Source organism: Vigna angularis, chromosome 5 (assembly GCF_016808095.1).
Source record: "Vigna angularis cultivar LongXiaoDou No.4 chromosome 5, ASM1680809v1, whole genome shotgun sequence".
NCBI lineage: Eukaryota > Viridiplantae > Streptophyta > Magnoliopsida > Fabales > Fabaceae > Vigna > Vigna angularis.
This window is the reverse complement of record NC_068974.1, coordinates 29,654,417-29,675,425: the sequence shown is the minus strand read 5'-3', so window position 1 is coordinate 29,675,425 and position 21,009 is coordinate 29,654,417. Positions and strand designations below refer to the sequence as shown.

Below are 21,009 nucleotides of genomic sequence, written 5' to 3'. Positions count from 1 at the left end.
GCGGGGATTTTCGCGACCCCTGGTATCACATTCAATTTGCAGAAGTTTTTCTACAGAGAGTAAAAACCAATTGCTGACTATTATTTTGTGGCAGTTTTTAACCTCCTTTATTTTCAATCATTTGATTACAAAAAATACCTATATTTTTTACACTATTTTGTGATATTAATATATATTGTTCAATTTGAGAATTATACTTTGGAAGTTGTAACCTCCCTCATTTGTATTATTTAATTTAAGGTTTATTACTTTATTTTGCTAGAATTATTTAATTTTCGCCACCATTTGAGGTCGTTATATTTTTGAATCAAAAATATTTATTTGTAACAATATTCAAACATATTAATGACATCACAAATTCATATAATTTCATTGTCAAAATCATCATAGTAACATAAAATCAATTTAAAATAAAACTCATCCTTACAACTTAATCAATAAGTACTCAAAATTCATAATAAACTAGATATAGTTTTATCCTAAAAAAAATTTATAAACTCCCTAAATATCACTTCCACAAGATGAATGTCTTTGATCTTGTACTCAAAAGAGACTTGGGCTCATTTGCATCACCAGCTTGCTGAAATGATAAAAAATTAATTATAATTATACTTGTGACGTCCCAAAACATATAGAAAAGCATATATAATAAAGATGTCATCATGCATAATATAGGAAAGCAATCAAGAGTAATTAAGGGTTACAGTCATCCTTAGAATAGTGTGGAATTGAAAACTAGAGTATTAGAGTTTCTCCTTGGAAATTTTAGAGAATTTAAAACTTTAAATGCACTAAAGTTCTTCAAAATAATGAGTTCATGGAATAAAAGCTAGCAAATCTAAGCTGCAGCACTGCTGTCCCCATCAAGAGCTATTTCCAAAGTATCCTCCTCGTCATCTGCTTCCACCCAAGTGGATGATCATCGCAAAAGAAACATACACAAGCAACACAAACAAGCATGGGTGAGCTAGATATAAAAAGCATGTTATTCAACATCACACGACATGCAAAAGTCACTCAAACATGGTAAAATGACATCACAAGACTTGTTACTTTATAAACCGACTCGTCCGGACTAGAATGATTGCCGAGCTATGGCAGGTTATGCACTCATGGTGGCCTCTACTGCTTTTCAAAGTCATTGCCAATGGGTTTCACCCTACCACACTCACGAGGTTATTCCGTTAACACTCACCTTGGGCCATACTAGAAGCATCCAAGACTAGGACCTCCTGCTACTCCTCACCACATGGATCAATCCTCTCTACTTGAGAATGAAAGACCTTTGGAGCGTCAGGAAAACCCCCAAGACTGAGCTACCATGCATTCATTCCAAACACTGAGGGCACCACCATGAATCCTCAACCTTGAGGCCATGAAATTACGTTCATTACACATAGGGCACCACCATGTGACCTCCCTTGAGATCCATGGAATTACGTCCATTACCCATACTTGTTACATTCAACCACCAAACATGTCTCATACATTCACATTCTTTCAATATAATAACATTACCACGATCATACTATGCATGTCAATCATTCCGCACACTTAATTCAAACCAAAACAAGAGCAAATGAGCTTGAACCGAACGCTATGAGCTTTGGCCGAGCACTGAGAGCTTTGGCCGAACACTCAGAACCTTGGCCGAATGCTTAGAGCCTTGGTCGAATGCTTAGAGCCTTGGCCGAACGCTTAGAGCCTTGGCCGAACACCTAGAGCCCTGGCCGAACGCTTAAAAGCCTTGGTCGAACGCTTAGAGCCTTGGCCGAACACCTAGAGCCTTGGTCGATCCCCTAGAGTCATGGCCGAACGCTTAGAGCCTCGGCCGAACGCTTAGAGCCTTGGTCGAACACCTAGAGCCTTGACCGAACGCTACTTAGACCACGTACCACTAAGACCGAGCAGTATCAAAACCGAGCACCATCAAGACCGAACGCTACCAAATCAACACATGACCGAATGCTACCAAGTCAACACATGACCGAACGGTCGCAAATCCACACTTGACCGAACGGTAACAACTCAACACATGACCGAATGATACCAAATTAACACTTGACCGAACGGTAACAACTCAACACCTGACCGAATGGTAACAACTCAATACCTAACCGAACGGTACCAAATAATCACCTGACCAAACGATAACAACTCAACACCTGACTGAATGGTAACAACTCAACACCTGACCGAACGGTAACAACTCGACACCTGACCGAACGATACCAAATCAACACCTAACCGAACGGTACCAAATCAACACTTGACCAAACGGTACCAATTGAACACTTGACCGAACGGTACCAAATAAACATCTAACCGAACGGTACCAGATGAACACCTAACCGAACTGTACAAAATCAACACCTAACCGAACGATACAAAATCAACACCTAACCGAACGGTACAAAATCAACACCTAACCGAACGGTACCAAATCAACACTGACCGAACGGTACCAAAACAACATCTAACCGAACGGTACCAAATCAACACTTGACCGAACGGTACCAAATCAACATCTAACCGAATGGTACCAAATCAACACCTAACTGAACGGTACCAAATCAACACCTCACCGAACGGTACCAAATCAACATTTAACGGAACAGTACCAAATCAACACCTAACCGAATGGTACCAAATCAACACCTAACCGAACGATACCAAATCAAGGCATGGCCGAACGCTATCTGTCGCGTTCTGCAGAATTATGCAGAATTGCAACCAGACTCCAGAGTGCCATTTCTAGCCATTTTCCCGAGATCCATTTACAACAGCAATTTTCAGTTCCACATTCACTCATACAGATCCATACAAAACAAGGTCATTCTAAACACAAACTTGTTCATCAAACAACAAAATATTACAGATTTCAGCACATGTATTGTTCATACAACCCATAGAAAAGAATCTAGCTCCCCTTACCTTGAAACTTCTTTGCTCAGCTCAAAGACCTGCAACTACAGTACCCAACTATAGAATGCAAAACTGATCAGTTCAAGTCGAAGCTCTCGACTTCGGGAATGCATAATCACCACTTAAATGACAATACACCGGTTCAATTTCAAGATTTGGTAGAGAGAAGACAAAGAAAGTTAGGGCTGAAGTTTTAGAGAGAGGATGTGGCTTTGATGAAAAGGTGCAGAGTTTGGTAAAACTGGTATGGTTTATACATTAATAAAATAAAGGAAAAAGCCTCCCCTTAATTTAATTTCTTTTCTTTCTTATTTAATATATATACCTCTACATTTATATAATTACAAGTCCTTACAATTCATACAATTTTGCAAGAAAGAAAAAAAAAATGAATTTGTTAAGATAACCAATGGGAAAGTACAATTTTACAAAGTACTATAGTTTGTTTCGGACTGCTTCTACTGGTAAATACACACGCAATATATATATATATATATATATATATATATATATATATATATATATATATATATATATATAGAGTGAGGTTTTATATATCAGACCAGAAAGTTTGCTAACTATTTTAAATGACGTATGGTAAATCAAATTGTTTAGAAGTTCCTTGTTGATATACAAATAAAATAAAAACAGAAGAAATGTTATACTACCATTACTGTCCCGAATATGAGGAATTGATTATCTACAACGTAGAGGCATTATGATTTTTTTCTCTAATTTTCAATCCAAAAATCTCTTTAATATATAATAGTAAAAACTAGGGACCTGGTTTGATGTCTGAACAAGCACATTAATCTCCTAACATTAATTATACAACCAATACTATTTATGTTTGACTCAGTAATCTTTTTAGTCAATATATAGTAATGGTAAATAAGTTGACTGCCCTAACTAGGTAGTTTGGATCAAACAGTTAACAAGTCATCTAGCTGCTTGATATAATCATAAACTATAAAATGAACAACAACAGACTTATGAAATAAGTTATCAGACAGTTAGGTGATAGAGATATTACAGTGAAATGCTTCTCAACGTCATTAACATCATTCACCAATGATGCCTTTGTATCATTTAATGAGATTGCAACTATTTTCGAATCAAGTTCCCCTTCATCAATCATGGCTAATGCACCCAAGGGTTTGACCTTCAAAACCTCACATATTTTCCTCTCTTTCACCAATCTCAACAGCAAAATTACAATGATTTCAGACATATTGTGTTGTATTCATAATATAACATTATGGTAGGGAGGGAAGTCTACAATCTTTATTAATGGAATACCTGGATCGTTATCTCCCACTTCTCCTTCAACTTTAGAGTTTGCAAAAGATGGATTTTCCCATGTTTGTGGAAGTAAGCCATAGTTCCAATGTATATTGTAGCTGGAGAACATGAATAAGATGTGTTTAAGAATAGGCTAAATATGAAACCAAATCAGTCTAGCTAGATCAACCAGACACAGTAAAAGAAGTCAAGGATGTGTTAAATGAGAGATGCAAAATGCTTCAACTGTTAAGGATAAAAAATTAACATGAAAATGGCATTTAAGAAGGAAGGGTAACTATCAAAGGTCAGCAATGGGTATTGAACCCTGAAAGTAGTAGATTTATGGTAGTAAATTGACAACACTAAAGAAGAAATATCACACCACATTTATCTCAACAATAAGGCAATAAAATAATATAGAGAATAGATTTACGTTAAAAGTGAACTGCCAATAACAAATAATGTAATTTAGAATAAGAAAGGAACAACACGAGCTCAGAAATTGTATCTCACGGGTAATATCAAAGCTTTCCCTTTTCTGTATCTTGTTTTATCGGAGTGAAAGCTTCATCAGTTGCAACCTCCGTCTTTGCACTTGATTCTTTAAGAATCTCAACAATGAAGTTGAAGATATCATCACCCGATGGCAATGGAATATCATGCCAAGGAGAAACCTAACTATTTTGCAAATTACATTTTAGGTACAAGTAACAGAATCATAAAAGGTAGCCCACATGGCAGAAAACTCATTCTTTGAACTTTACTTCCATTTCCTAGTTGAAAAGCTCAATATCTCCTTAATAGTAATTCTTATTACATAGATACACGGTAATTAGCTTCCATCATATTAAGCAAATATAAATCATGATGAATCCTCATAAAACATTATAATTTGGCTCTTGCTCAACATTTCTTTCATAAAAGCAGAGGAAATGTAGTAACAATAAGTAAACACATACAGATGTGTGAAACAGAATATCTCATTTAGCTAGTGAAGCATAAGAATATTCAAAACTATTCAACATCAGCCAAAACAAAGACTATCCTAAACAACTTACCAAGCTATTGATCCATAACAAAAAACACAAATATTAAACCAGAGCATGGATTTGCAATTTTTCGCGAATGGGATCGAAGTGGGTCACTAGGATATAACGTTGTTCTATTGGTGAGTTTCCTCTCTTTCTTCATCGGTGAGGAGTTCAAAGAATCCAGATGTGTGGGGAAGAGGAAAAGGATTAGCACGGTGGCATTGGCGGGGGATTCTGGGATGGAGCCGAAGCGGCAACAATCGTCGGCGACCTTGTCGGCTAGACTCGTCTCGTTGAGAAGGCGTGGCAGTAGAGATGAAGCGGGTTGAGGAAGTCCACGTTGCAGAACTTTGGAACGATGACCTGGTTCTTAGGGTTTGGCGTTTTTATCTCGGGCAAAGTTTAAACCCTTTAGTTGTCTCAATTTATGTGAGGTTTTTCCATTTTGATTCTCTTTTCATTAGAATCCTCAATTGAGTTCTTGTAAGTGGTAATTTGCATCAAATAAGCCTCTGCAGTTAAATTTCGTTAACTGGGTTAAGTTTTTGCATAAGTGAGAGGATGACGTGTTTTTTTCTTGAAATGTGGCTTATTCAGAGTTTAAACGTGGCATTATTCATGGTTATTAAATTGAAATAATCTGATTTGTGAAATATATAGGATTTAGGGTTCTTTACCTTGCGCGAAGTCATTTGGGTTGTTTTTTTTTAGGATTGGGAAGCAGTTGAAGTTTGGACAGTGGGGAGTGCGAAAGCAGAAGACGCAATTTGTGTTCCTCTTCCACTTGCAATGAGTGCGAAAGAAAGCATTTGCGATCTGTGAGCTCTCGTGGAGTTGGAGGGTGGAAAAGGAATGATGGTTCGCTGATTTGACATTGTGGAGACAAGTCTGTGTTGAGGACTGTGAAAACCTGTAAGAATCGTGGCAAACAATTCTAGGGATGTCTTAGGTATAAGGTTGGAAGTGAAAATGGGGGATGCAACTACTTCAAGTGGTTGAGTGATTGGGGAATTGAAGAAAGTGTTAGCTGTGAGGTGCTGGAAGCAAATGATGAGAGGTTGGTGAAGAGTTTTGAAAATGAAAGTGATAAGAAGATAGTTGGTGTACAAAAAGTTGTGATGGGTCTTCAAAGTTGGATTAAATTTTTGGTTGGGGTTGTCAGTGTTCTATGTGTGATGAACATCATTATAATTGCAATGTTGATGGGAAGAGCTTGATAATTTAGGTCTGTTTTGGTAATAGTAGTAGGGTTGATAATTTTAGTGTAGTTTTGTTTAATGTATTTATGTTTTCTGCAATGAAGATGTATCAGTTTGAGATCTTGAATGAAATGATAATTTGGGAAAAATCAGTTTTATTGTTTTGGTTTCATTTTGTTGTCAGCAGTTGCCCTATGTATAAGATAACATGTGCATAGAAACTATAAAACAGTTATCAATAAAGGCTGAGTAAACAGTTCTGAATAAAACATACAACCTGTAAAACAGTTTTCAATAAAACATACAAAATATTGTATTCTTGGGACCTAAGTAAAGAGAACTTTAAGAGGAATTGAACTAAGGGCACAATGATGATAAATAATAAAATTTAATATCAAGAGAATAAAGAAAATGCATAGGCTTCAAACTGAACATTTGTATATTAATACGATTGAATAGTTTATTACATACTGAAACATTAAAGCATTGTTTAGAAGACATGTCTGTAAGATGATAAACATCAAACTTTGCCCTATTACATTTGGTACTACTAAAACAGATAACAATCTTCAACTCAGAAGTGGTTCTTGTCCATCTGCTTCACCCTTAGGCAATGAACTGGGTTGTTGTCCCTCTTCTTGCACCTGGTTTCTCTTGGGGCAGTTTTTTCTATTGTGGCCCACTTCCCTACAAATGTCACATCTCTTCAGTAATCCCCCTTTTGACATTTTGGTGCTACTTTTCTTCAACTCCCATTGCTCTAACCTACTTTTCTTCTTAGGACGACCAGACATCTGTCTTGTTAATGGAGGCATGACATCTGGACTTTGGGTTACCTCCCAGAGGTTGTTTCCATTAATGGGATATATAATGGATGAATAAATTTCTTCATATGTAGACTTTTTAAAGCACACAGGTATGTAGTCCTCTGAATCTATGTTGAGAAACCTCATTGTTGCCAATGCATGTGCACAAGGTATGCCACTGATGCTCCATTTCTTGCAAGAGCATGAATATTGATCTACATCCACCAGAAACTTTTCCCCACTTTGGGACACATGTCTGACTTCAAATAGCCTTTGTGCAGACCAACTGTCAATCAAAAGGTAACATTAGTTTTTTACAATCTCGGATAACATAAACAAAGATATACATATGTCATAAATTTTGGATACTTGGGAATCCAATTCTTGATAGTAATCCCTCCTTTTGTAGTCTACTCAGTATTTTTGGACAAATTGATGACTTAAATGACGTTACCCTTGACCTATTAGTGGCCCATCTCTTCATCATGTATAGTCTGATTTCCTCCAACATTGTAATAATTGGTTTTGTCCTCGTATTTACCAGCACATTGTTAAAGGCTTCTGACATGTTATTAACTAAAGTATCACATTGATCTGTGGTTGTGAACCTTGATCTGGACCAAAACCTTCAATAAAGATGTATGTCACACAATAAATATGTTGAGTAACAAGAAAGTAAAAGTTAAGTAAAAGTTATGTAAATCGAGAGTACCAAACCTTTTGGAGGAATAGCTAACAAGTGTCGAAAAGCATCTTGGTTGACCTCTTTGATACATCTCATCTTGTTCTCCCATTTTTGTTGGTGGGTTGCTATAGTTGCCCTCCACATAAGCTTTTTCAAGTTCTTTCCAGGGAATTTCTTCTTGAAGTTGGCATATAAATGCCTTACACAAAATCTTTGTGCAACTCCAGGAACAACATCTTGTACAGCTAGTAACAAACCCTGTGAATGAAGAATAAAAATGGTGAGATGGTATTGATTTGAACAAATTTGTATAAGATAGAAGTCAATAATTATAATGGAAGTTACCTTCTATTGATCTAATATGACTGTAAGTGAAGAACACACCTCAGGTCCACCAAGGTCTTCAATCAATAGCTCCATAAACCAAGTCCAAGTCTCCTTGTTCTCAACTTCTACGATTGCATACGCCAGTGGCAACATTTGGTCGTTTGCATCACGAGCCACAGTAATTAATAGCTCACCACGATGTCTGCCTTTCAAAAAGGCTCCATCAAGGCCAATGATTGGCCTGCATGAGACAACTATCTTTGCATGCCTTTAGGCATGCGTAAAACCTCTTGAAGATTGATTTCCCATCATATGATTCAACTTTCACCTTGATTGTGGAGCCAGGATTTCTTCCTAATAACTCATGAGCATATTCATAAATTCTACTATACTGCTTACTAAAGGACCCAGCCACTTCGTCTGATGCATAGGCTTTGGCCCTGTAAGCCATGTTCTTAGAAATTGCTATATTCTATTTCCTAGTAATTTTATCTCTAATATCAACTTCCTTTACATTAGGATTCTCTCTTAGTGTTTTTTCCAATTTTATACTGAGTCATTTTGAATTGAATACTCGCAACTTGTGTTCCCTACTGCATGTATGTCTGTCAACCACAGTCCTCAGTTGCTATGACTTTACCGCATCCATGAAACCAAAATATGCCCTCCACAGACATTCTCCTTTTGATCCTAAACATTTAACACTAATTCTTTTTTTATCATTTTTAACAAGTTTCAAAATTTTCCCATTGTCTACTGCATAACTTTTCATGCCATCAAGGATGTCTTGTTTATCCACAAAATATGTTCCCACTTCCTAGTTGAAATCAATCATTTTTTTGGGCATAGTAAACGTAGAAAAATGCCCATACCCATCTTCATCATCACTGTCATCATCACTAATATCAGGAGACGTTAAGTCCTCAGATTGTCATTCATCATTGAACCAAATGGAATCATTAATATCATCTTCTTCCATATCTAACTCAGACCCAAATAAAACAAATTCAACCTCAACCTCCAAATTACCAGAACTGTCACTTACATCACACTGCACATTTATGTCTACTAACCCATCCTCACTAAGCATCTCACCATCACCATCATCATCATCACGTGATGTACTCCAATCACAGACTTCTACTTCTATATCCTCCAAGTCTTGTACTTCTATTTTGTAAGCCTGACCATCTAAGCTATGACCCTCACCATCTTGTGCTTCTATCCTCTCAGCCTCAACATCAGCTTCCTCAACCTGTATCATTTCTTCATGCACTTCATTTGCTGCTGTCCTCTCAGCATCACCTTCCTCAACCTCTGTCCTCTCACCCTCATCTTCCTGCACTTCATCTGCTGCTGTCCTCTCACCATCAGCTTCCTCAACCTCTATCCTCTCAGCCTCAACTTGAACTTCATCTGCTTCTCTACTCTCAGCCTCAACATCAGGTTGTTGTCCCTCTATCCTCTCTTTCCATACTTCATCTGTTGTTGTCCTCTCACCATCATCTTCCTCAACCTCCATCTTGTCTTCCTGAACTACATCTGCTTTTGTCCTCTCACCTTCAACATCACCTTCGTGGTAAAGGTATAGTGTTGTAAATAGAAACCTTTAAATGGGCGGCGGCCTTGTCCTTATCGGTGAAAACTCCAGTAGATTCAACAATAATATCGGCTTCAGTCTCACCCCATTGGATCTCCTCAGGGTTGTTGAGGACGAACAAAAGATTTAACAAAAAAAGTGAATACTTACAATACACATAAACAAACAATGGAACACATGAAAAAGGGTGAAAATAGACCCGTGTCAAAAAATAGTGACTGACTTATCACCGAAGATAAGGGTACTGGAGTCCTTAACGGTGACGTCGTGATGCTTCCAGTATCCGTGAACATTGTCGTATTTAAACATGTATGTCTACAGACATAACCAAACATGGTGAACAACCTGATCTAACAGCTAATAACAATATACAAATGAAAAACCTTGCCGATCTGAATCATAATCATGTTACAGTGCTCATAGCGAGGGAGAAGAGAAGGTGTGTATCATGTAATCGGTGGTGATGAAGGGATCATTAACAGCAACGAGTTCCACATCGTCTCTCTGAAGAGCCACCCTGGCCACCAAACGACCAATTATTGCAAATCCTGTTACATTTCAAATAAATAAATATAAAAAAGAAAAACGAAAATGAAACAATTGAAAAAGTGTTGAACTGATCTGAAGGAAGAGAAGGGAGAACAGAGGATGAAGATGGTGTATCGTTGATTCTGATCTTGACCTTGCCTACTCCATGCAATTCATTGGAAAAGAAAAGGATAACAAAACAGAAAGAAGAAAAAGCTTAGAAACGAAAAATAGGTGAAAACACAATTCATCAACATTACTAGAACCCCATTCTTCGATACATCCTTCACATAATATCATAAAAAATCATTGAATTTTAAGGGAAAGTTATTGATTTTTATAGTAATGAGATTCAAGGTATATTTGTTTGAATCCAAAAACATAATTTTTGAAATTAGGCAAAACCTAAGAATCAAAACTGAAACTTTTGAGCACCCATCTGCACATACCTCCTTCATGGCCTGGACCCACATATGGTAATTGATTGCATTAACACTAGGGTAAATATGCTTGCATATTTAATAGCCCCTTTAACTCGTGGTGGCACACCGTTCATGTCAATCTGCGTGAATTGCTCGAGTAGGCGGTCGAAGCTTGAGCCAGGGAGGAACTCCAACATGGTGGACGGGAGCGGACAGAGGCCAGTGCCATCACCGTCATCATGAAAGAGCTCAAAGGTGGTAGAGCCTTCGTGTTCAGCGACAGAGTCATCACCGGATCCCTAGAGAATGATGACGAGGTTAAAGGGGGAGCGGTTGCCAGCTTATTTTATTTTAAACTATTTTCAAACATAAAATCAAATAAATCCACATCATGCATGACCTCTTACTGTGCCACGTGGTTATCAAATGATAAATCAGCATGCCACTAGACAAGAAAGTTAACGTCGTCCACAACAATTAACGGCAAGGGCATTATTGACTCAATTTTACAAAAAAAGGGATCCAATTGAGCACTTTCAAAATACGAGGACCTAATTGACACGAATCTGAAAAAAATAGGGATCTCCGAAATGATTAAACCATTATAAAGCATGAACTATGAACGTGTAGTGTAGTATCAACAACAAACAATAATAACCAATAACAAACAAGTTCATTCAAACAACAACAACAAACAAGTTCAATCAAACAACAACAACAAACAAGTTCAACTAAACAACAACAAACAAGTTCAACAAAAAAAATAACAAACAAGTTCAAGAAATAAGTTCTTCAAAACGAAAATGAAAACTAATCTTCAAAAGGTGGGTTAGTCGGAATAAAGTTTCGTCACAATGAGAGAGAAAACAGAATGTGCTGCAAGAACACGAAAATAATTGGTTAAAACAAACAAAAATCATACATAAAGTAATTAATTAACATGAATTTGTATGAAATAAAAGAAAGATTACATGTGATGCTCGTCAAACTTCGTTCGAGAAAAGTTTGAGAAGAAAAGAGGGTATCGCGCGCTAAGATAAAGTGAATGAATTTTCAATCTCTCGCTCAAATTTTTATTTAATACACTTACCTTTTGACATCGAATTTAAAAGTCATTCGATGTTTTATATCCTTTTAGGTCGAATTATAATTCGAAATGAAATTTAATAATTGCATTTATTTACACAAATGTCACCGCTCATTTTTAACGTTGGTTATTCAGTGGTTGGACGTTGAACGCGTGACGTTATACACTATTTTTATTGTAGTGTAGGTACAACATAACAGTTTTAAGGAAATTAATTTATTTATGTAATTTTTTTGTTATTTGTTTATAGTATAATTGTCGGGTAATGAAGAAAAATATAAATAGACAATTCAAATGTAAACTAGAGGTGAAAAATTATGAATACAATTTCAAACATTTTGATAACACCATAAATAAAAACAATTAACAAATTTAGTATTGATTGTAGCAATTTGGATCACCACTTTCATTAATTTCATATATTGGTACTTGTTACTATGGGCTCATAGCCGACCGAACGGTAAAGGTGCAGAAGAGTCAGCCCCACCGATGGTACCTCTCAGGTCAATGAACCAATCGGTTAAATCAGCCGTTAAGGTAATTAATAGTAATAATTGTCGGGGAGTTAATGAAAATAATTGTCATTTATGGGCAATTAATATTGTCATTCATTGGTGGTTAATGAGTCAGACGTAACGGTAAGCTCATTATAATTTATAAATATTTGTCTGGCAAAGGGGACAGGTAACTAGAACTTGAACTGAAACTTAGAGTTTTGATAACTAAATCTTGATTACAAGATTATTACGCAAAGTCACTGACTTGAGCGTCGGAGTGTCTTTTGCAGGCACCCTCCCCCGCGACTCGGACAAGAAGAAGAGAGAAGACAGCACAACTGGACATGGGAGCAGACAACTTTGAATGTTTTGGATTAGGGTTCTAAATCCTGCTGAAACAATAACAATATTAAAAAGCACATACATTAATAAAAAAAACATAATGACATTTCACGAAACAACAAGTTTTGAAATCAAAAGATACATAATAGTATACAATGAAATGTAATCTAAAAAGATGGTTGTCGATCAAATTGATTGCGGAAGTTAACAAGTTCTTCCTCAACGAGTTGTGCAAAAATTGTCATGAACTTGAACTACCTTGGTTCAAACACCTATAGGAGTTTTTTCCTCCACAATTGAATGGGCGAAAACTGTATTTTGATACACTTGACACCATCAATGATGAGCAACATGTGTTTCATCCACAATTGAGTGGGCCAAACTGTGTTTTGATGCACTTGATACCATCAATGATGAGCAAGGTAAGTCATCCATGCAAAAAAAAATAGAAAAGATCACTTATAGGGACACAAAAACGACTTTGCGGAGTAGTGTTCATCGAGTGGGGAGTACAGTTGAAGTTTCTGTACAAATTACCCTTTTTCCTCTGGTAATCGATTACAAGACCCCTTTAATCGATTACCAGAGGAAAATGGGTAATTTGTACAGAAACTTCAACTGTACTCCCCAGCTAGATGAACACTGCTCCCCATTCTCTATTTTTGTTGAATTTTTCCTTTTTTGAGATGGGTGAGTGAGTACAATGTTATTCGGTGAGCTCCCTGCACCACTAATGAGGTTAGGTCATTGATTTCTTCAAAATAAAAATGTCCATTTAGGTGGTTTTCTCCAATTGAGGTGAGGTGCATAACCCATGCTTTCAACTTTGACCTTTGCTGACTATTTTAATCATAACTTTTTCCACAGACCTGCAAATGATGTGATTCTTTTTTTATTAGAAAGTAGACTCCAAAATCTTTCCAATGACTACTAATTTATAATTTTTGGACACCTGAGTAGGTGCAGTTTAGTCCATAAAGTTAACGTTTTATATATTTCTACCACCTCTGACCTTTGCTGGTTGTTTTGCTCATAACTTTCTCCACCGAACTCCAAATGAGTTGATTCTTGTTTTGTTGGAAAGCTCTTTGCGTCTAGATTGCAACAAAACAAGAATCAAGTCATTTGGAGTTCGGTGAAGAAAGTTAAAAACAAAACAAGTAGCAAAGGGCAGAAAAACAGAGTTGGGGAGAAGTGTTCATCTAGCTGGGGAGTACAGTTGAAGTTTCTGTACAAATTACCCTTTTTCCTCTGGTAATCGATTACAAGACCCCTTTAGTCGATTACCAAAGGAAAAAGGGTAATTTGTACGAAAACTTCAACTGTACTCCCTAGCTAGATGAACACTCCTCCACATTCTCTACTTTTGTTGAATTTTTCGTTTTTTGAGATGGGTGAGTGAGTTCAATGTTATTCGGTGAGCTCCCTGAACCAATAATGAGGTCAGGTCATTGATTTCTTCAAAATAAAAATATCCATTTAGGTGGTTTTCTCCAATTGATGTGAGGTGCGTAACCCATGTTGTCAACTTTGACCTTTGCTGACTATTTTAATCATATCTTTTTCCACAGACCTCCAAATGATGTGATTCCTTTCTTATTAGAAAGGAGACTCAAAAATCTTTCCAATGACAACTAATTTATAATTTTTGGACACCTAAGTAGGTGCAGTTTATTCCTTAAAGTTAAGGTTTTATATATTTCTACCTCCTTTGACCTTTGCTGGTTGTTTTGCTTCATAACTTTCTCCACTGAACTCCAAATAAGTTGATTCTTGTTTTGTTGGAATGTAGACTCAAAGATCTTTCAAATGATTACTAACTCATAATTTTTAGACCACTTTAGTAGATGCAGTTAATTTCCCAAAAACAATGTTTTTCTAAGCTTCCCATCAATGATTAGCAACATGAGACATCCATGCAAAAACTAGAAGAAATCACCCATAAGGACATAAAAATAAACCTGGGGAGTAGTGTTCATCTAGTTGGGGAGTACAGTTGAAGTGTTTGTACAAATGACCATTTTTCCTCTGGTAATCGATTACAGGGGTCTTGTAATCGATTACCAGAGGAAAAATGTTCATTTGTACAGAAACTTCAACTGTACTCCCCAGTTAGATAAACACTACTTCCCATGGTGGTTATTGCTCTTGTTTGTGACTTTTTGGATTCCTTGTGAATGGGTGACTGAGTTCCATGTGAATGGATGTGTTCCCTACACCAATTAATACATTAGGTCATTGAATATATGGCAAAAATGTGATGGATTTCATCTAGCTTATATGAAAGAGTGCAAATACAAAGTGTACGAATACAAAATACCTTTGTATTAAAAAAGAAAAACACGCTGCAGAGAAAGTCACCAGCGACCCAACACCCAAAAGCACAACGGCGACAGTGAAGAAACCTCTCCTTTCGAGAAAAGATGCCAACGGTGGCCCCTAGTGAGACTTCAATGACACACAGAGACAAAGGACTTCCTGTAGAGAATAGGTGGACCCAAGCACCAACGAACAACAGTGAACAAAGATGACTTCGGTGGTGGAGCGAGAGTTTTGAATGGTGGACTAAGACTTTCGAATGGAGAACCCAAGCACCAACGAACAACGACGAAGAAAGGAAACTTCGGTGGCGCCAGAGTTTCGAATGGATATCCTTGAGACAACTATGGCGTTGTTGAAGAAACGTTTTCCTTTTTAGTATTATGGTGCTAAAACCTAGCATGTTTTTCTGGTGTACTTTTCATTTTTTTTAGTGATTGATTTCTTTAATATTATAAACACCCTTATTATAATTATCAAAACTTTAATTTTCAGCTGATAATATGATTTTTAAACAAATTTTATATTCCAAAATATTAAAAATCATTTTAGAGATAATTCTAAAAATAATTAATTAAGATGTATTTTAGGCTCTAGGCATGTGGTCTTTGAATGAGATCCACATATAATCAATCCATGGTATCAACCAATCAGCGAACTAAATGTGCATCCTCACCTGAATCTGAATCCCTACTTACATAGACATAATTGTAGATATCAACCAATAATTGGTTCTGAAAAGAAGATGTCCATTATTCATACTAAAAAACCCATTATACCATCCTTTTGCAACTTATAACACTTTTATATTTAATAATTTAATTTATATTTTTAATAAATATTTTAATTTTATATTTTGTTCTTAAAAGTCATTTTCAAACCATTGTATTCGAAATCCAGGTTGTAGAAATAATTTTTCCAAAATAAAATAGCCAATACTGATTTTATATATTGAGATATTCTTTAATAAAAGTATTTTTAAAAATAATAAAGATGAAAATTTTAAATTATACTAAACACATAAATTAAATATTAACAATTTAATTATTATTTTTATTTCTCTTTCTTTCCTCTATCCTTTTTCTTATTCTTCTTTGTTTCTTGTTCTCCGTATTCTTCGTTCTTACGTCTCCATCTTCTTCCTTTCATTTTTTTTTTCCTTTTTCTTCTTTATTATCATGATATCGAGATGTACTGATTGGTTCAATTGATTGTATTGATTATTTGCAGTTGTGAATAATTTCCTTATATTGATTATAAATTGTGTATAATTTTCTTAAATGATAATACTGAGTTAATAGAATAATTTTTTTCCTCTGAACATAAAATAGACACGATGTGAAAACATTAATTAAGAGTACAGAAAAAAGATATTACTATCATTAGTGTTGAAAACACTCTTAATATGAGGGAAAGAAAAATAGTGAGACCCAGTAAAAAGGTCTTTATTATATAAGAACATACGTAGATATCTTTTTTTTCTTTCTCAATAATATCTTTAAAATAATTTTACGTGTTGTTTCTTTTTTCTAGGATATTAATTGGTTCACTGCAATCCAAAGTGTTGATAAATGAATCAAATCAATTCGATGTTGATTCTTTGTTAATGAATTAACAAACTTTAAGTTTTTCAATATGGATTAAAGTGTTTTATATAGTGTTTATAATTAAGGTGACAAATATCTACAAATCATTACTTTTTTTTTAATATATATATTTTAATCAAGGACTTGTGCATTTTTCTTCCAAAGTGATATTTTTTATTTAGAGATCACTAGTACACTAAGAGGATACTACACCGGTTACTTTTGCTTTTAGACACCGGTTCTACAACCGAGGCATATACCGGCGAGGTAAAAAGATTAAACTTTATGCCTCAGTTATAGACCGGGATAAAATGAGACAAGAATATGCCTCGGTTCTTAGATAACCGAGGCAGTAGAGTGTATTTTTTTTATTTTTTCGTACTGACTCTCATTCACGGTTCATTCATTTCTCAGTTCATTCATTTCTCAGTTTATTCATTTCTTAGTTCATTCATTTCTCAGTCATTCTCTCATGCCAAACAAATCCAAGAATTCTCCCAAAATTTCTTCCAATTTCAGCTCCCAAAATTTCTTCCAATTTCAGCTCAAAAATTTAAAACAAAGAAGAAAACTCAGGAATCAATCAGTCCATACTCAATCAGCAACACAATGTCATCAATGTCCAAAACCAGAGAAGCAAAATGCCTGTCACAAAGCAAAGGGCATACCCAAATCAATGTCCAAAGCCTTCTTCCCTTCCCTTTCCTTTCTCAATTCTAATCAATCTCTTTCCCTCTCCTCTCTCAGATCCCACTCGCAGTCCAACAATCACCCCTGTAATCCACCTGCGCCGCCGCAAGACCCTCTGCATGTTCCTCGCCCGACGCCGATTCCATCCCCCGCCGCAAGATCCCCCGCCCCTCCCCGAGGCCCGCGTCCGCCACAAGCTCAAAGACCTCTTCGTCTCCTCACCTCCGCCACCCCTTAACGAAGACAAAACAATCTTCCATCAGCAACAATAGCAAAGAAAAGAAGAAGAAGAAGAAGAAAACAAAGATCAACCTGTCGAACTCATCCCTAACTCCGCCCTGAGCCTCCGCCTCCGCACCGGATCTCCCTTCCGGGGCGCTCCGCCGCAGCTCTCCGCCCGGTATCCTCCGTCTTCCGCTACCGGTTGCTAAGAAGAGCGTGGCACCGCAAGATCCCCCGCCCCTCCCCTCGCCGCAGCCACGTCCTCGCCGCAGCCTCGTCCTCGCCGCCGCCGCGTCCTCGCTGCGTCCTCGCGTCCACCGTCGTCGACGTTGTAGGAGAAGAGGAAGAGAAGAAGAGGTGGTCGCAACAGGAGAAGAGAAGAGAAGAGGGGAAGAGGAGGAGAATTTTGGGGAAAAGTTTTGATAAATCTCGATTTAAGGCCCGCAGTCGAAGCCAATATGCCTCGGTTCTATTTTCCAACCGAGGTCGTATCTTTGGTATGTGAGGATTAGGCCTCGGTTCACTCTGGAAACCGAATCATTATCTTTTTTAGACACCGGTTGTCTAATAACCGAGGCATATAATGCTTTTAAAATTACCAGAGTGCCACCGCGTTTTGATAGGCTTCGGTTCCATAAAAACCGAGTCATAATGTCCGAGTTTAAAACGTCATTTTTTACTAGTGGATGGAATGATAGATAAGGATAAAAAAAAAGATAAAAATTTAAAAGAAAGTAGATGAAGAAGAGAATGGAGACGAAGGTCTTGTATGAACGTAAATTGTAATAAAGTAAATTAATAAAAGTAAAATAAGTACTGTTACTATGGGCTCATAGTCGACTGAACGGTAAAGGTGCAGAAGAGTCAGCCCGACCGATGGTACCTCTCAGATCAATGAACCGATCGGTTAAATCAGCCGTTAAGGTAATTAATAGTAATAATTGTCGGGGAGTTAATAAAAATAATTGTCATTTATGGGCAATTAATATTGTCATTCATTGGTGGTTAATGAGTCAAACGTAACGGTAAGCTCATTATAATTTATAAATATTTGTCTGGCAAAGGGGATAGGTAACTAGAACTTGAACTGAAACTTAGAGTTCTAATAATTAAATCTTGATTACAAGATTATTACGCAAAGTCACTGACTTGAGCGTCGGAGTGTCTTTTGCAAGCACCCTCCCCCGCGGCTCGGACAAGAAGAAGAGAGAAGACAGCACAACTAGTGGGAGCACACAACTTTGAATGTTTTGGATTAGGGTTCTAAATCCTACTGAAATAGTTATAATTTTTCATTACTCAATACCCTTCCTTATTTCATTTATATTTGTTTAATATTGAAGTATTCCAACTTGAAGTGTTCCATTAATGATCCATTCATAAAACCTTCAAAAGACAGTCATAACGAATCCAAAATATTCCTGGGGAATGCTTAAACCACGTTTGGGTAGCACTCTTCAACTTTCGGTACAAAAGGAGATTTTTCTACTGCTAAGTGATTACCAGCTCCCTGTAATCAATTACAACAACATCAGTCCTGTGTCAATGGTGCAGGAACTCACCTCTCAACCCAGAAACACCTTAACTTGGTCTTCCATCCACATAGGACTGACCTAACTTGAAATTTCTTGTTGTGGACACCTTCAACCATGGCCAATAAGGATAATCAATCCACACAACATTGAAAACACACTCGTAAGGACCCCTGGAGAGTGCTTAAGTCATGTCTGGGTAGCACTCTTCAACTTTCGGTACAAAAGGGGATTTTTCTAAAAACCATCCAAATTGCGTCTTCAAAATAATGGACTTGTACTCCTCACTCAAAATTTCATTCAAAGTAGCAATACACTTCGTTTTCAATGATGACGAACAAACAACTGCAAAAAAAAATTAATATTTGTTGGTACAAATAACCAACGTAAGTGACAACCCAAAAGCAAGACACACCAAAAAAATGACGAACAGATGCAAGACCAAAATCCACTCCCCAAAATACGAATACCGAAACACGAACCTTGTTCGAAGAACCATTGTCACTGAACGAACCCATTGCACAAAAACGGTAACAACTTCCACCAAATCGACACCGAACGAGACAAGGGTAATCTCTAACTCAAAGAAAGAAACTCAATGTCCACAGAGACACCGAACGAGACAAATCCACACCGAACGAGACAAGCGCAATCTACAACTCAAAGAAACAAACCCAATGTCCACAGAGATTCAAAGAAAAACAATGGTGACAGGAAAGGAGGAGAGAGATGTTCAAAACAAAAGGACCCTAGAAATAGAGGAGGGAGAACACTGCTATGAAGAGAAAAGTTGAAATGAAATTCAAATCCCTAAAATGGAGAGAGAAGACAGTGATAATGAGAGAAGATAAAGTTCGAAAACGAAGAGGACAGTTTCGGAATCCAAACTTCAACCCATTCCAAATCAGATTTTAAATTAAAAAAAAACATTCCAATTTAACCAATTAAAAATTGACACGTGACATTGTCAAATTTTTGTCAAATTGGTGTTGTTAGAATATCGCGATCTAGTAAAACTTCTTCCTTAAAAACTGTCATATACCCACGCTTTCCCGATATCAATCTTGGCGTCTTGTGCATCCCATATTTCTCATTTGATCCTCATTTACACATGTTAGTTATGATAAAATATCCTAAGAAACCAGAGATTGGCCACCTCAGATTGCAATATAAGAAATTTAGACCACCCATTTAAAACATTGATAAACTTTTCATTGTAGTGCTTATATATATATATATATATATATATATATATATATATATATATATATATATATATATATATATATATATATATATACACACATCTGATAATGCTAATTTTTACTATTATTTAAGCATCAATTTAGTAGCAAAATCAACTCCTTTCTAACTTATAACTTGTTAAATCCTCTTCTTTTGTCTTGTTTTCTAAATAATTGTGTTTTTGGCTACCTTGATGTACTTTTATCGATAATCCCTTATTGTGTAGCTAAAAATGTGCTTGGAAGGGTCTCCAATAATGTCTAAGGCTGAACCAACCACTAGAGGCAAGCAAATCTGCGAAAAAGTGAAAATGATGCAGTGCTGAAAAGTCAGACCCGTGCCCCCCTGGGTGAGGGGCGCCCAGCGCCACCTGCACAGAAGCCAGTTGTTGTGTGCTGGTCGCGCCCGGGCGTGAGAAATGGGGCGCCGGGCGCGACTTTTGCTGATGTGTTAGATCGAGCTTATTTAACCCTAAAACGCGAAGGGGTTTGGGTCTTTGGTTCTTTGGAGGCGCGATTTCACTCAGAGGAGAGCTTGGAGGGTTGCTAGGGCTCGTGGGAACACTCCCTTCTTCCTCTTGGGTTCTTCATCTTCTTCCATGGCCATTTTGTAAGCTTAAAGGCTCTCCATGGAAATGGAGAGCCAAACCCATCTTGTTGGGGATAGATGTAGCCTCTGAATT

At 36.8% G+C, this 21,009-nt stretch overlaps 2 protein-coding genes across 11 annotated transcripts; both read right to left on the bottom strand.

The window, feature by feature from the left end:
• Positions 1-358: 358 nt before the first annotated feature.
• On the bottom strand, positions 359-5,642 carry LOC108340062 (soluble inorganic pyrophosphatase 6, chloroplastic-like). Of its 10 annotated transcripts, XR_008248770.1 has the most exons (5): positions 5,268-5,642; positions 4,723-4,887; positions 4,225-4,325; positions 3,959-4,124; positions 643-897 (listed from the first exon to the last, which is right to left on the bottom strand). XR_008248770.1 is itself a non-coding variant. In XM_052877395.1 (4 exons), exons 1-4 carry the CDS (start codon positions 5,312-5,314, stop codon positions 509-511), a joined length of 375 nt encoding a protein of 124 aa, XP_052733355.1. In that variant the 5' UTR covers positions 5,315-5,642; the 3' UTR covers positions 359-508. The 10 variants fall into 10 exon arrangements, 2 of the variants coding, with proteins under 2 accessions (XP_052733355.1, XP_052733356.1); XM_052877395.1 differs by lacking the exons at positions 643-897; positions 4,723-4,887 and adding an exon at positions 359-580 and having other exon boundaries at positions 3,959-4,113; XR_008248771.1 differs by having other exon boundaries at positions 643-2,982; positions 3,959-4,113; positions 4,723-5,642.
• Positions 5,643-9,188: 3,546 nt separating this feature from the next.
• Positions 9,189-9,779, bottom strand: LOC108339391 (uncharacterized). Its single transcript, XM_017576526.1, has one exon. It carries the CDS (start codon positions 9,777-9,779, stop codon positions 9,189-9,191), a length of 591 nt encoding a protein of 196 aa, XP_017432015.1.
• Positions 9,780-21,009: the final 11,230 nt, after the last annotated feature.